The sequence below is a fragment of the Loxodonta africana genome, chromosome 6, assembly GCF_030014295.1.
Source record: "Loxodonta africana isolate mLoxAfr1 chromosome 6, mLoxAfr1.hap2, whole genome shotgun sequence".
NCBI classification, from domain to species: Eukaryota; Metazoa; Chordata; class Mammalia; order Proboscidea; family Elephantidae; genus Loxodonta; species Loxodonta africana.
In genome coordinates this window covers 2,392,558-2,406,663 of record NC_087347.1, presented here as the reverse complement: position 1 = coordinate 2,406,663, position 14,106 = coordinate 2,392,558, and the positions used below count along the sequence as shown (strand labels likewise).

The 14,106-nt window shown below is 63.5% G+C and overlaps 1 protein-coding gene across 1 annotated transcript in view; it reads left to right on the top strand.

Annotated features, from left to right (window-relative positions):
- GPC1 (glypican 1) overlaps positions 1-11,580 on the top strand; it is a 30,321-nt gene extending 18,741 nt beyond the window's left edge. Inside the window, exons 2-9 of the mRNA XM_064286418.1 lie at positions 3,734-3,892; positions 6,210-6,601; positions 7,146-7,311; positions 7,959-8,089; positions 8,184-8,303; positions 8,413-8,546; positions 8,959-9,134; positions 9,524-11,580. Of these exons, the coding sequence (XP_064142488.1) occupies positions 3,734-3,892; positions 6,210-6,601; positions 7,146-7,311; positions 7,959-8,089; positions 8,184-8,303; positions 8,413-8,546; positions 8,959-9,134; positions 9,524-9,756 (1,511 nt within the window). The 3' untranslated portion in view covers positions 9,757-11,580. The remainder of the gene's footprint in view (positions 1-3,733; positions 3,893-6,209; positions 6,602-7,145; positions 7,312-7,958; positions 8,090-8,183; positions 8,304-8,412; positions 8,547-8,958; positions 9,135-9,523) is intronic.
- The last annotated feature ends 2,526 nt before the right edge of the window (positions 11,581-14,106 follow it).

Below are 14,106 nucleotides of genomic sequence, written 5' to 3'. Positions count from 1 at the left end.
GTGTCAGGAAGCTCATTCCCTCCAAGTAGACCTCCTGGCACTGCTTGGCTCTGATGAGGAGGGGCGGCTGGCCATTCTGGATGCCTGGCGTGTGACCTGCAGGATGGGCGTGTCCCACGGTCCCGAGGGCTCAGCAGCCAGAAGCCTCTGTGCCTTCGACCCACCCCCACTGCTAGTGACCCTATATCTGACCTGCCACGGCCTTGGGGCCACCCCTCGGCCCAGCCTGCCCGGGGCCCCAGGCCGGCGCCCAGGCTCTGGCTCCGTGTCTTCACTCCCGTGACTGTCCGAGGAGGGAGGGAGGGACGGGGGCTGTGCTGGGGCGGCCGGAACAGCACAGGTCACCGGGCCGGCTGGGCGAGGTGGCCAGGCAGCAGGGAGGCTCACAGGGTGGGGCCTGCTCATACCTGGGAGTGGGTGGGTGGGCTGGCAGTGTCAGAAGCTGGGGGGGGTCCCTGTGGGTGTGACTGTCCCCTCCAGTGTCTTGGCTTTTGCCCACACCTCCTCTCTCACCCCTAGGCCTTTCTCCTGCCTGCATGGATGGGAGGGTATTTGGTTCCCCAGGGAACCCCAGGAGGGCTCAGGAGGGAGTGCAGGGGTGCAGAGAGCCTTGGTGGGCCTAATCCATCCGCACCCCTCCCGGCTCTCGATTCTGGGCCAGCCCAAGGACACGGTGTCTGCCCAGGCAGCCAGCCAGTGCCACCTGCCCACCGCCTCTGAGTCAGCAAGCCTCAGCCTGGGCTACCACACAGCTGGAGCCCCAAGACCCAGCACCCCCACCCCCAGCCCAAGATGTCACCTGGAGTGTTAGCTGGCTCCTTCACTCCTCTTGAGGCAGGCCTGTAAGCTCAGCCCTCTACCCCTCTACCCCCTCAGCCCCCACCCCACAAGCTTGGCCGAGCCCCACTGCCAGGTTCCAGGCCCATCTGTGCACCTGACCCGCCCCTCCCCCCCCTCCCCCCGCCATTCCTGACAGCTCTTCTGGCTAAGAGGCCTATAGGCCCATACGCCCACCTGCTTTCTCTCTATTGCTGGACAGCCCCCTGGTGAGAGGCGCCTCCCACCCCACCCCAGGTGCCTCATTGCTCTTCCTGCGCTTTCTCACTGTAGCATGCTGACTCTCCCACCCCCAAAGACCTCATCCTGCCTGTTGCCCCAAGGCTTTCATAGGCCAGGTACCCAGGTGGGGGGCTCTGGCAAGCATGGGTGGAGTGAGTTCCAGTCCCTCCCCCTTGATGTTCAGAGCCCGCTGACACCCCCAGGGTGCCGTTGTGGGGATGCTGATCCAAAGACATCTGCCCAATCCTGCCCTGGGTCTGGGGGCTCAGGGCCCCACGACAGTCAATAAACGCTGCTGAGTGAAGGACGGTCCCTGTGGAATGTTCCCTGTCACGCCGCCCTGCCTGCAGGCAAGAAGAAAGATAGGGAGGACCCTTCTCGCTTTGATGGACAGCTGTCAGAGCTGGGGTGGACTCCCACCCCGGTGCCCCCTGAGAGCCACGTCTCCCTTGAAAGGACCTGACCTGCTCCTCCATGGTCAGGTCCCAGGGCCCTGATGCCCCCACCAGCAGGCCTCTGGGTCCACCCTTCCTGCCCCAGGTCAGCCCTGTCCCAGGCCGGGGGCAACAGCAGCCCCTCGGATGGACGTCCCCAGGATCAGGGTCTGTAGCTGCCAACATGCAAGGGACCAGGACTCTGGGGGTGTGAGAGCGGGACCTGCCGTGGGTAGGGGGATTGGTGATGGCCATCAAGCACCTCTCCCTTCCCCCACTGCTTCTCCTGCCCTCAGCTAGTAGCCCCCTTCCTGCTGACCTTCCCTACCCTCTTTGGGACGGCCTTTACCCAGGACACCACTCCTCCTGGCCTTGGGCCACAGTCCCAGGCCTTTGGTCCACAGCTGCCTAGCAGATGCAGACCTTCAGATAAGCCCCAGGACCATACTCTGGTCAGGGTCATGTCTGCCTCCCGTCTACCCCTGGTCCCTCGGCCTAGACACACATGTGGCCCACCCCCTCCTCCCTCGGCCTCCTCCACCTTAAGGACCCCCAGGCTGGGGGTGTGGGCGTTTCCCCTCCGGGTGCTATAATGATGGACCTGCAGGTGGTATGGAGGGCTGGGGACCGACAACCTCGTTGCCCCCTCAGCCCTGACACCTGGGGGCTTCCTGCTAGCTTCTCCTGCAGAGAAGTGTTTCTGGAATCCACACTGATCCCTCCGTGGACCCCAGCCCTTCATAGCCTTGGTCCCAAGCCAGGCCCTCCCCACCTCTCCATGGCCCCCAGCCCAGGCTTGGAGGCAGGAGGTGTGGCCTGTGAGGAAGGACCCTGAGGGCCATGGGAGGACAGCCTTGGCCATGGGGCTGGACAGGCCCACGGGGAGCATGGGGGAGGTCAGGGGGTGGGACCCTGAATCAGGTACCTCTCTGCACCTCAATTTCCTGGTCTACAACATAATACTGCTTTTTGGGAAATGGGATTAAAACCAAAACTCAAACTAGTTGCTGCAGTAATCTCCAACTCATGGCACCTTCAGGTGTGTCCGAGTAGAGCTGTGTTCCCTGGGCTTTCAAGGCTGTGTCCTTTGGAAACATTGCCAGGCCTCTCTTCTGAGTTGCCTCCAGCTGGGTTGGAACTGCCGACATTTTGGCTGGTAGTCGATCGCTTAACTATTTGCCCGTTTGTGACACCCTGGGACTCCTTGAAAGTGGTATCAGTACATGTTAAATGGGGGGCGTGCCCTGCCGTACCCCTCCCACGGCCAGGTCCATGGACAGCCTTCTTGGTCCTCCATAGAGCCGCCCTGGGCTTCTCTGTAGGACTGGTGCACTGTCAGGGCTCATCCTCATTCCCTGTGTGGGACATGCCGTGTGTGACATCACTGTGAAGCTGCTGCAGGAGATGTGACATCAGCCACCTGATGACACGGTGGCTTCGGGTAGAAAGGAAGGGACTCCAGCAGAAGGATGGGGCACGCCTGTGTCCCAGGGCACCCAGAAGAAAGCACAGGGCATCCTGCTGGAGGGCAAGGCATTGGCCCACTGCCTATCCAGGATGCACCTGTCCACCCAGTCTTGTGGTGGGCCCTGTCCTGACCCACAGGCCATGCCCAAGGGACGGCTCCCTCCAGCCAGCCCAGAACTGTGCTCCCAGGTCCTTCCGTCACTTTCCATCATGGCCACCCCAGCTTCGGGCTGAGTCTGACCTGGGCCTGCTGTGCTCACAGTGGGTGCTGTGAGGCGGCCCCCAGGGCTGAGGAGAGGCCCTGGGCTGCCCTGCCCCTCAGGGATTCTCCCCTTCCCACTCAGGCCTCAGGGGTGGGTCTGAGTGAGGGTGCGCTGTCAGCCTGGGGCTTTGGCCATTGAAACCTTACACTAGCAGGACCAGGGGCCAGCCTTCTGCCTCAGTTCGCATGGGCTCCAGGCTGCTCTGGGCCATGGTGGCACCCTCCTCAGGTGTGTGGGGGCAGCAGGGAGCGGGCACTGGGCTCAGCCCTCTGCTGTGCAGGAGCCCCCTGCCTTAAGCCCCCAGCGTCACGTTCTGGGCTGCAGTGGGGCCCACCCTCATCTGCACCGTCACCTCGGGCCCCTCCAGTCAGCAGCTGCCTGAACTGTGCCCCATCCTGTCCAGGGTCAGCATCCACTCCCCAGGCAAGCCCGCTGGGGCCCTGAGGCCCTTCTCCCAGCTCTCCCTGCCCCATCCATGCCCACCTCCTTACACTGCCCCTCCCCCTACAGGTGAACACCTGAGGATTTGCCCCCAGGGCTACACCTGCTGCACCAGCGAGATGGAGGAGAACCTGGCCAACCGCAGCCGTGCTGAGCTGGAGACCGGGCTTCAGGACAGCAGCCGCGCCCTGCAGGCCATGCTCACTACGCAGCTGCGTGGCTTCGATGGTGAGCCGGGGGGTCCCACAGCACAGGGACCCTGGAGAAGGGTGCAGTGGGGTTGGGTGGCACAGGGCCTCACCCAGGGAGGTTGGAGTCAGAGGCTTGGGATTCAGGAGAGAAGGGTGGGCAGGTAGGGCTGGGGGCTGGGTTGAAGGCACCCCTGAGATCTGGGAGTACAGTCAGAAGAGGAGCCTGAACAGGAGATACGTGAGTCCTGGAGTCACCTGCAGAGCTCTGTGTCCACTCACGGGGGTGTGCACGCCCCAGCACGTTTGGGGAGAGTGGGCCTGCCCCTCCCGCCAGCCCCTCAGAGGGACCTCTGCCCTCAGGTGGCTCCTCTGTCATGGCGAAGCCCCCAAGCACCTGCCATGCCACACACCTGGTGCCAGGTGTCCTGGCTCATTCAGCCTCAAATTTTTGAGACATGCTCAGGAGGCCAGGCGTCCAGGAGCAGCAAGGCTCCCTCCCCAGGATGGGGTCTAGAGCCCAGGAGCTCAGGAGAAGGCTGACCAGGGTCTGGGGGCCAGGCTTCACAGCAGAGCTTGGGTACCCAGTATGGCCGACAGGAGTTGGCACCCAGGGTAATCAGCCCCAGGTGTGTGGCAGCTGCAGTGTCCAGGGTCCGTGCTGGGCACTGACGGAGTGTGACCACAGCCTCAGGACCGCAGGGCCCAGCCTTCCTGGCCCCTCGCTGTGCCAGGCGGCGCGTGCCGGCCCTGAACAAGGGTGCTGGATGACAGTGATACCCGCAGGGGATGCCACGGAGGGGTCGTGCGGGGCCAAGGAGGAAGCCCAGGAAGGGGCCTCTGTGCTAAGCTCAGGCTTGAGGGTCGGTGAGAGGAAGGAGCCCTGGGCTGAAGTGTGGCTCATGCCTGTGGAGGGTGGAGGGACCAGCGGCCATGAGCCTGAGCAGGGAGAGAAAGGAGGTACCCAGAGCGGTGGGCTGCTCTGGTGTGGCCTCAGATCCTTTCCTTGAGTCAAAGGCCACATCAGCAGGTGAGTGTGGGGAGGTGGGCTGGAGCAGGCAGGTTCAAGGGGCAGAAGAGAGGCAGGTGGCAGCAGGTGTGGCCCAGCCAGGTGCGCACATGGCTCTGCTTTGGGGAGAGGGACAGGTTGGAGAGATACCTAGACTGGGTGGGGTGGGGCACCCCACCACATGGGTCATCAGATTCGTGTGGTCACAGCAAGCCCGTACTCAGCCACTTCTTTCTTCTTTGAGGAAAAGGAACACAGCTCAGTGTGTCCCTTTTTGGGCCGGAGCCCTGGTCAGCCAGAGGGAAGTGCCAAGAGCCAGGGGGCAGGGTGGCCCACTCACCGAGCCACTCAGTCTGCTCTGCCCACATCCTAGCCTGGCCCTGCCTCTCGTCCCTCCTCTGGCCGTGGTAGTGTTCTCAGTGCCACCGCTGCCCCCAGAGTCCCCACACTTGTCACCTCCTGGTGCCAGGACAGGGTGCCTACCTGACCTCCTGCCCACAGCAGCAGGACCCCTCCCTGAGACCCCCAGGGAGACACGGGCCCCCTCCTAGAGGGACAGGCAGCTGGACTGGGGAGCCACCCAGGTCACCACATGGCTGCTGGGCCCTGGGCTTTAATTGGCCAGGTCCTACAGCCCCTCACCTAGCTAGTGCCAGGCTTCTGTGATGATGACACTCAGAGCAAGACCTCCCTCGGCACCCGGGTGATTGTGGTGGCTGCAGGCAGTCCTCCCCAGGACCTACCCTCCTGCCCAGCAGGCCCTCAGGCTGCCTGTGAACATCTCAGCTGGCTCTGAGGGGCAGCCCAGGACCCAGGCCATCCTTAGGGGCCAGGAGGTCCATCGTCCAACTACCTGCAGCCTGCAGAGCCGCAGCTGTGCCCAGGGCTGGACCTGAGAGGCTGTGCACCCCCAGACCAGGGCACAGGCAGCAGCATGAGCTGCTGGACAGCTGGCTGCAGCCACAGGGGGTCTGAGGTCACAGTGCAGAGAGGGCTTCCAGATCAGCTTTGAGTTACGCAAACGTATGGTTTATAAAAAACCCTTGCCGTCGAATCAATTCCAACTCGTGGTGACTCCGTGTGTCAGAGTAGTAACTCTCCTCGGTAAGACTTTCAGTGGCTGATTTTTCAGAAATAGATCTCCAGGCCTCTCTTTCAAGGTGCCTCTGGGCAGACTCGAATCCCAGCCTTTCAGTTAGCAGCCGAGTGCAGTCACTGTATGCAGCACCCTTGGACTGCTGAGGACACAGCAGGGGGCTGGGGATTTTCGGCAGTGGCCTCTCCTGGCGGAGGCCCTGAGTTTCAGCCCCCCGCCCCCAGCACCTCACACCCCCTCCCTGTGCTGCAGACCACTTCCAGCGCCTGCTGAACGGCTCCGAGCGGGTGCTGCAGGACACCTTTCCCAGCGTCTTTGGGGACCTGTACACACATAACGCCAAGGCCTTCCGCGACCTGTACGCCGAGCTTCGCCTCTACTACCGCGGCGCCAACCTGCACCTGGAGGAAACGCTGGCCGAGTTCTGGGCCCGCCTGCTGGAACGCCTCTTCAGGCAGCTTCACCAGCAGCTGTTGCTGCCGGATGACTACCTGGACTGCCTGGGCAAGCAGGCTGAGGCCCTGCGGCCCTTCGGGGAGGTCCCTCGTGAGCTACGCCTGCGGGCCACCCGCGCCTTCGTGGCAGCTCGGGCCTTCGTTCAGGGCCTGGGCGTGGCCACCGATGTGGTCCGGAAGGTGGCCCAGGTGCGCACTGCTGCCAGGGTCTCTCAGGAGGCCCTGGAGTCCCCGTGCTCTGCCCTGTGCCCTGAACTATGGCCCAGCTCCTGACCCTCGGCCCCCAGCTTTGGTTCGGGACCAGCCTGCTGACAGCATGTCCAGATGTGTGCCCTCCTGGGGCAGGGATGGCTCCAGGCCAACCCCCACTGCCCAGACCCGTCTTCCAGCTGCGTCCTGGGCTGGGAGGGAAGGGGCTGGCAGGCCTGGGGCTGGGGGGTGAGGATGGACAAGAGACGGGCCAAGCAGGCCTTTCCAGACCCGCCCGGTGTTTTTAGGAAGTCACCCCCACCTTCGAGCCTCAGTTTCTCCATCTTCATGGCAAGGTGGTCATGCTTCCCAATCACCGTGACCTCGGTGATTATTGGGACTAGTGTCCCTGGGACCAGGCTGAGTCGGGCAGAGCTAAGGTCACCTCCTGACCCCTACCCGGGCCCTCCCCAACCTGGGGCAGTTGGGCCCACAGCACACGCGGGATTTCCACCGCAAGGAGTCAGGCTGCCTTCACCCACAGGTCCCCCTGGGCCCGGAGTGCTCGAGGGCTGTCATGAAGCTGGTCTACTGTGCCCACTGCCTGGGGGTGCCTGGCGCCCGGCCCTGCCCCGACTACTGCCGCAACGTGCTGAAAGGCTGCCTCGCCAACCAGGCCGACCTGGACGCCGAGTGGAGGAACCTCCTGGGTGAGCCATCCCAGGCACCCTCACCCCACACTCCAGGCCCTGTCGTCGGGGGATGGGACTGGGGTGGGGATCGTGGGGAGACACAGGTCCGGTCTGCACAGCCTCAGTGGGGTAGAACATGGAGCTGCACTGGGGCAGGGGCCTGGGAGGGCCAGAGCACTGAGTGAGCACACCGACACATGACACACACGGACCAGCATGTGTGCATGCCAGCGTGAGTTGACATGCACGGCTCTGACACACAGTGTCTCAGCACACTTAACATGCTAACACGTGAGGTGACGTACTGTGTTCACACAGTGGGCCAACATGTATACATGCCAATGCACAGGAGAACTAACGTGCACATGCTGACATGCATGCACACGAACACGTGTGTGAGCTAAGGTGTACATGCTGCTTTGAGGTGAGTCAGCACACGTACGTGCCAGCAGACACAGAAGCTAATGTGGACATGTACTGACACGTCGTCAGCAAATGTGTGCATGTGTTTTCAGAAGTAAGCCAACGTGATAAAAGGATGGGTCAGCCTGAGTACACTCCCAGCTCTCCTGGCTAGCCCGGGCCTGTGCCCTGTGCTGTGGAGCGTGTGTTACCGGTGTGCACACATGGTGACATGTGCACGCGTGTGCTTACCCTCATGTCAGATTCCATGGTGCTCATCACTGACAAGTTCTGGGGCCCGTCAGGCGCGGAGAGCGTCATCAGCAGCGTGCACATATGGCTGGCGGAGGCCATCAACACCCTCCAGGACAACAAGGACACGCTCACAGCCAAGGTGCAGCAGGAGGGGTGGAGGGAAGGGGGGTGTCCCAGATGTGGCCCCTTCCGGGCCCAAGGCAGCCTCCTGGGCCCCTGTGGTGTTTCCCCAGGTCATCCAGGGCTGCGGGAACCCCAAGGTCAACTCCCAGAGCACCGGGCCCGAGGAGAAGCGACGCCGGGGCCAGCTGGAGCCACAGGAGAAGCCCCCCACAGGCACATTGGAGAAGCTGGTGAGTGTGCTCTCCATCCCAGGGGCCCCAGTCCGAGGCCTTGGCTGGGGGTGGCAGGCAGGCTGGCAGGCTGGGCCAGGACTATCCAGCAGCTGCCTGCTGCTCTCAGGTCTCCGAGGCCAAGGCCCAGCTCCGCGACATCCAGGATTTCTGGATCAGCCTCCCGGGGACGCTGTGCAGTGAGAGGGTGGCCATGAGCACTGCCAGCGATGACCGCTGCTGGAACGGGATGACCAAGGGCCGGTGAGCTCCCCGCCCTGCTGCACGGTGCCCGCCCCCCTCTCTGGGGACTCGAGGCAGTCCCTGCATGCCGAAGGCCCCGGGTATATGTGTGAGTCGTGTGACGAGGCTGAGAGAGAGGGACAGCTCTCCCGGCACTGCATGGGGCCGCCACCTACAGGAGATGGGGCCAGTGCTGGGGGCCACCTCCCCAAAGGGGGATCAGTGCTAGAGGCTGGTCCTCCCCGAGGTGGGGGGAGTACTGAGGTGCCATCTATCCAAGGGGGGCAGTGCAAGGGGTGCCGCCTCCCCAAGATGGAGTCGGTGTGGGGCGCCTCCTCCCCGAAGTCAGTGCAGTGCCGAGGTGCCACTGGGGGGTTGTGGTAGAGGCAGGGTCCTTGTCTTGGTGACAGGGCTTCTGCCCGTCTGGGCCCAGGTACCTCCCGGAGGTGATGGGCGATGGCCTGGCCAACCAGATCAACAACCCCGAGGTGGAGGTGGACATCACCAAGCCGGACATGACCATCCGGCAGCAAATAATGCAACTGAAGGTCATGACCAACCGGCTGCGCAGCGCCTACAACGGCAAGGACGTGGACTTCCAGGACACCAGTGAGCAGGGGCCCTTCGCGGGGCGGGGCGGCCAGCGCGCACGGGGCGGGGGTGGGGTGAGAAGCTAGATGGCGGGGGCGGGGCCGCGGCGGAGGTGGGGGCGCGGGGCGGGGCGAGGCCGGTCAGGCCCCAGGGAGGCGGGGCCCTCTAGGGGGAGGGACGCCGCGGCTCCCCGCCCGAGACCAGGACGTGGACGCCAGATCCACGCGTCTCCGCGCAAAGTTGTGTGTCCGGCCTGGGCTCCAGGTGGGGACGACAGCGGCGGACCCGAGAGCGGGGTCTGCTGGCCAGCCTCGGCGTCCGGGGGGGATGGCAGGGTGGAGCCGGCTCGGGCTGGGGCGTCGAGGACACGGGCCCGCCCGGCATGGCCTGAGCCTGCGCCTCACCAGGTGACGACGGTAGCGGCTCCGGCAGCGGTGGCGGCTGCCCTGACGACGCCTGCGGGCGGAGGGTCAGCAAGAAGATCTCCAGCTCACGGACGACCGCGACTCACGCCCTCCCCGGCCTGTCCGAGCGGGAGGGACCGTCCTCAGCCGCCGGCTGCCCCCGGCCCCATGCGCCCTTCCTGCTTCTGCTCCTCCTCACCTTGGTCCTCGCAGCCGCCAGGCCCTGGTGGCGGTAATGCCCCCGATCGCAGGGACTGTGGCCAAGGACTGACTTTGCCAAAACGGGAAACAGACACTATTTAATTACCCTGGTGGAGGGGGGGCGGGGCGACCCGGAGGGGCGGCTCTGCGTCTGCGCTGAGGGAAGGGTACATGGGGGTGTGACCCCCAGGCCTGGCCTCACCACCCTGCCATTTCATTTACTACGAGGCCCTCAGGTGAGCAGGGAGCAGGTGCCCCCAAAAGCCATGTATTTCAGGAACCTCAGGGGCACGGTGGCTGCCTCCCGTCTGCACGTGCCCACCCATCACCCTGGCAGACACATCACCTGCCCTCCGGCATCTCTCCAGAGAAGATGCTATCAGCAATCCCCTCCGAGAGGACCTGTGCCTTCCTCTCCCTTCCTCCTGCTGCTGGGAGCTGCCTCAGAGCCCACCCTCGACCTCCCCAGGAACCCCACAAGGTGGGGGACTCGGTCTTCCAGGGCCTAAGCGGGCCTTGAGATTGTGCATGACACCTTGAAGCTCAGTGGGGACTCCACCGTAGCACCAGCCTCGGTTGGAACCCCCCCCAGGGAGGGTGGTCCCGTGAGTCTGCAGACCTGGTTCTCGGCCAAGACCTGGTGTGAGTGAGACCTCCATGCAGATACAGCTTCAGCTGTCAGCAGGCCACAGCCAGGCCCAGCCAGCCACGTCCTGGCCCAGCCAGCCAGGTCTGGGCTCAGCCAGCCATGTCCAGGCTCAGGCTTCTGTGGGTGTTTCTTGGGGAGTGCTCTTCCTGCACAGAGCTTCTTGCAGCTGTGTACCACCCCTCTCACCCGTAAGTGCATGGAGGCAGACCTTGCCAGGGTCCACGGCTGGGCTGAGACAGCCTGACCACTGTCCTGCCCACCCCCCATTCTCACCCAGGGCCAGCTCCAGCAGTGCAGGCCAGGGCTAAAGGTGACCTGAGCTGTGAGCTGGCCACAGGGACACTGGGTGGCTGGGTGGAGCTGCAGCTCAGCAGGCACTGCAGGCCAGAGGGACCTGCGCCTGAGTCCCTTCCCTGACCTCAGCCAGCTGCAGGCGGCAGGGAGTTGAGCAGAGTGTGGACAGTTAAGGGCTTTTACAGATGTGCATCCATTTACAGACCCTCTCGGCCGCCTCAGACCCCAGAGCTGCTGTCTCAGCTCCCCCCAAAGAGCTTTTTGGGGAGTGGGCTGATCTTTGGCCCTGGTGTCCTTCCCTGCCCCGGGATGTGCAGGGACCCCAGGCTCACTCACTGTCCCAGTCCCCTCCCCAGCTTGTGCAGGCCCTCCCTCCTCCTAGGCCCTAGTTGCTGGCAGGCTCTGGGAAGTGGGGCGGCCCCCTGCTGGGAAGGGCCCCAGGCAAGGGGAAGGAGGCTCTCAAGGGGTCCTAACCAGCACGAGGCCCCAGAAGGCCACTCAGCACTGCTTTGCTTCTCCCCTCTGGTTTGGAGGTCAAGGTCTCCAGTCTGTCGTCAGATTTCCTGGGCGGGACCAAGTGTTCTCTGGAATTGGGCCCAGTCCCCACAGGGGAGCCCACCCAGTAACTGTGGCTAGTTCAGTGGCGGGTGCTGGGCCTGGGTCCTCCTTCCCCCAGGCTGTGGGGGCAGTGGTGGCTGTGTGCCAGGAAGGGCAGCACTTGTTTCTCCATGTGGCCGGCAGATGGGGCCAGAGCGCACCAGGTATCTGTGCATCAGGCCAGCTCTGACTTGGCCGCTGACCGTGGGGTGGTCTGGCCTGCGTGTCCTGTCTGTTCTGAGGTACCCGTCCCCCATGCTGTCTGTCAGCAGGTGAGGTGTGTACTTATATGAATAAAAGACTGGAGACTTGCACCCGAGCCAGGCCCCGTGTCACAGATGTGCTCACAAACAGCCCCGCCTGCCCTTGTAACCCCAGGATGGGGGGGGGAGCGTGTGAGCGCGTGTGAACACATGGGTGGCTGACTGTTCACTGGGAAACCAGAGGCTTGGGCACCGGTTGCGCCTGGCGGTGTGGCCCAGGACCTCTGTGTTTGGGATGCACCCCTTGTGGGTACATCATTCTATCGGTATCTGCATCCCATCCGGATTCGGGCTCTGGCCTTGACGAGCAGCCCACATGGGTGCATGCCAGAAGAAGGGAGAAGCCAGGGCAGGAGAGATCCCAGACGCCCCTGCATGCAGGGCCCACACAGTCCCTGCAGGCCCTATGTTTAGCCAGCCACTCTCCCCCAGGACAGACCTGAGCAGAGATGGCCCGGGAGTCCGGGTGCAGGGACCAGTGCTGTCCTGAGGCCTCAAGGATGACCTGATGGCCCTGTCCAGCCCCAGTGTCAGCAGAGCCCCACCGTGCATGCCACTGCTCACCATAGTGGGGACCTCAGAAGTCTCATCCGGCCACTCGGCCTCCCCAAGCAGAGGGGACTCGCATCAGGTGGCTGGCCGGCTGCAGCCCCATGCCTCACCCCGCGGGGTGCCTACAGTCCCACCCATCTGCATCCTTTGGGGTCCCACACAGGAGCAGGGTCCTCACTCCAGGCATGTGCTGAATGTGGGAGGGCCACTTTATTTGGGATTCGAGGCCCACAGTGGTCTGCCTGGCAAGGATTTTAACAGCATTTCTATTCCCCAGAAACCCCAGTTGCATTCTACACCCGAGCTGTGGACGCCCCTCCCGGGGCCCACCCCAACACAGGAGTGGGCACTGTACCCTAGAGAGTACAGCTGCACAGAGAGGGGCTCCTCAGGCGGCTGTAGCCTGAGCAGGGACCCTGACTCCAGATGGGGCTTCCCAGGACACCTGCTGCGTCCCCACCCATTCAGCCCCCCAGAGTCCTGGGGCCCCGTGCCTCCACTGGGAGATGAGGTGGGGTGCAGGACCCCTCCACTGGCAGGTCCTGTGGTGCCTCTCAGCCTGGATGAGGGTCATGTCAGTGGCAGGAGATGTGGATCACAGAGCTGCAGCCGAGGGCCCAGGCTCACCCCTGGCTGCAGGTAGCATGTCCTCAGGCACAGCCCAGGGCCCAGGTTCACTCCTGGCTGCAGGTGGGATGTCCTCCAGCACAGCCCAGGGCCCAGGCTCACTCCTGGCTGCAGGTGGCATGTTCTCAGTCACAGCCCAGGGCCTAGGCTCACTCCTGGCTGCAGGTAGCATGTCGTCAGGCACGGCCCAGGGCCCAGGCTCACCCCTGGCTGCAGGTAGCATGTTCTCAGTCACAGCCCAGGGCCCAGGCTCACTCCTGGATCCAGGTGGGATGTCCTCTGGCATAGCCCAGGGCCCAGGCTCACTCCTGGCTATAGGTGGAGTATCGGGTTCTCTGGAATGGTGAGGGGTGCAGGTTCAGGGGCTGCCAGCTTTCCTTCGAGAGTCTTCTCACTGTCGGGAGGGAGGGCACAGGTGAGGCTGGCACCCAGCACAGGACTGGCTCCACGGAAAGAGGCACCCCCTAAGGGACCACCCTGGAGCTCCCTAGCCCAGCCCGCCCTGCCATCACAGCTCTCGGCCTCCTCAGCTCCTCCAAGAACAGACAGACAGGAGAGCCGAGAGGCCAGCCCTCCCACGCCTGCTGCCAGCGTTCCCAGCCCAGTGGCCATGGGTGGTCTCCAGTCCAGCTCCCAGCAACACTGCACATTGTATGGGGATCCTTGGCAGGCCAGCTGTGGGCACCCGCAGCATGCCAGGTATGGGTGGCTTAGGCTCACAGGACGGGACCTTGGCACCCTGGTAATGGGTGGCCACACGTACACACGCTTGTGCACATACACTCATCTGCATTTTCACACTCACACTGTCACACCCCCATGGACACACTCATGCAGACACAGACACGCATGGACGCTCATGCACATGTGTACACATGCACACACATGCATATTCACACAGGCATCTGCACACACACGCACTCACCCCCACAGACACACACACACATGCTGTCTCTGCCCCACTCAGCCACGCCAGGCACTCCTTTGACTGGAGATGGTGCCCTCTGTCTAGGAACCGAGTTTGCTATCAAAATACTACCTCAAGTTCAGAATGGAAAACTGGCCCCAACACACCCCGATCCCCCTCCTTCAGCCCTAAATCCCCCCTGGGGTGCTGGAAACAGGTAGAGGCCCCATCTCAGGGCCATCAAAAAGTGGGGCAGGATTGTGGGGCGGAGGTAACAGCTGAGAGAAAAGTTCCTGGGGGCACATGGATGGGACCCCGAGGCCAGCAGCCCCATGACAAAGGAGCCTGGGTAGTCACTGCCCCAGCAGCCCGCCCCTGTGCAGCAGGAACCTCTTAAGGACAGGACCCCCATACCCCACAGGCAGAAGGTCTCTCACCCCGCAAAGTGAAGCATAACCCTAAACGCTTCCCTCCTTCCTTCATTGGGCCAAAATTT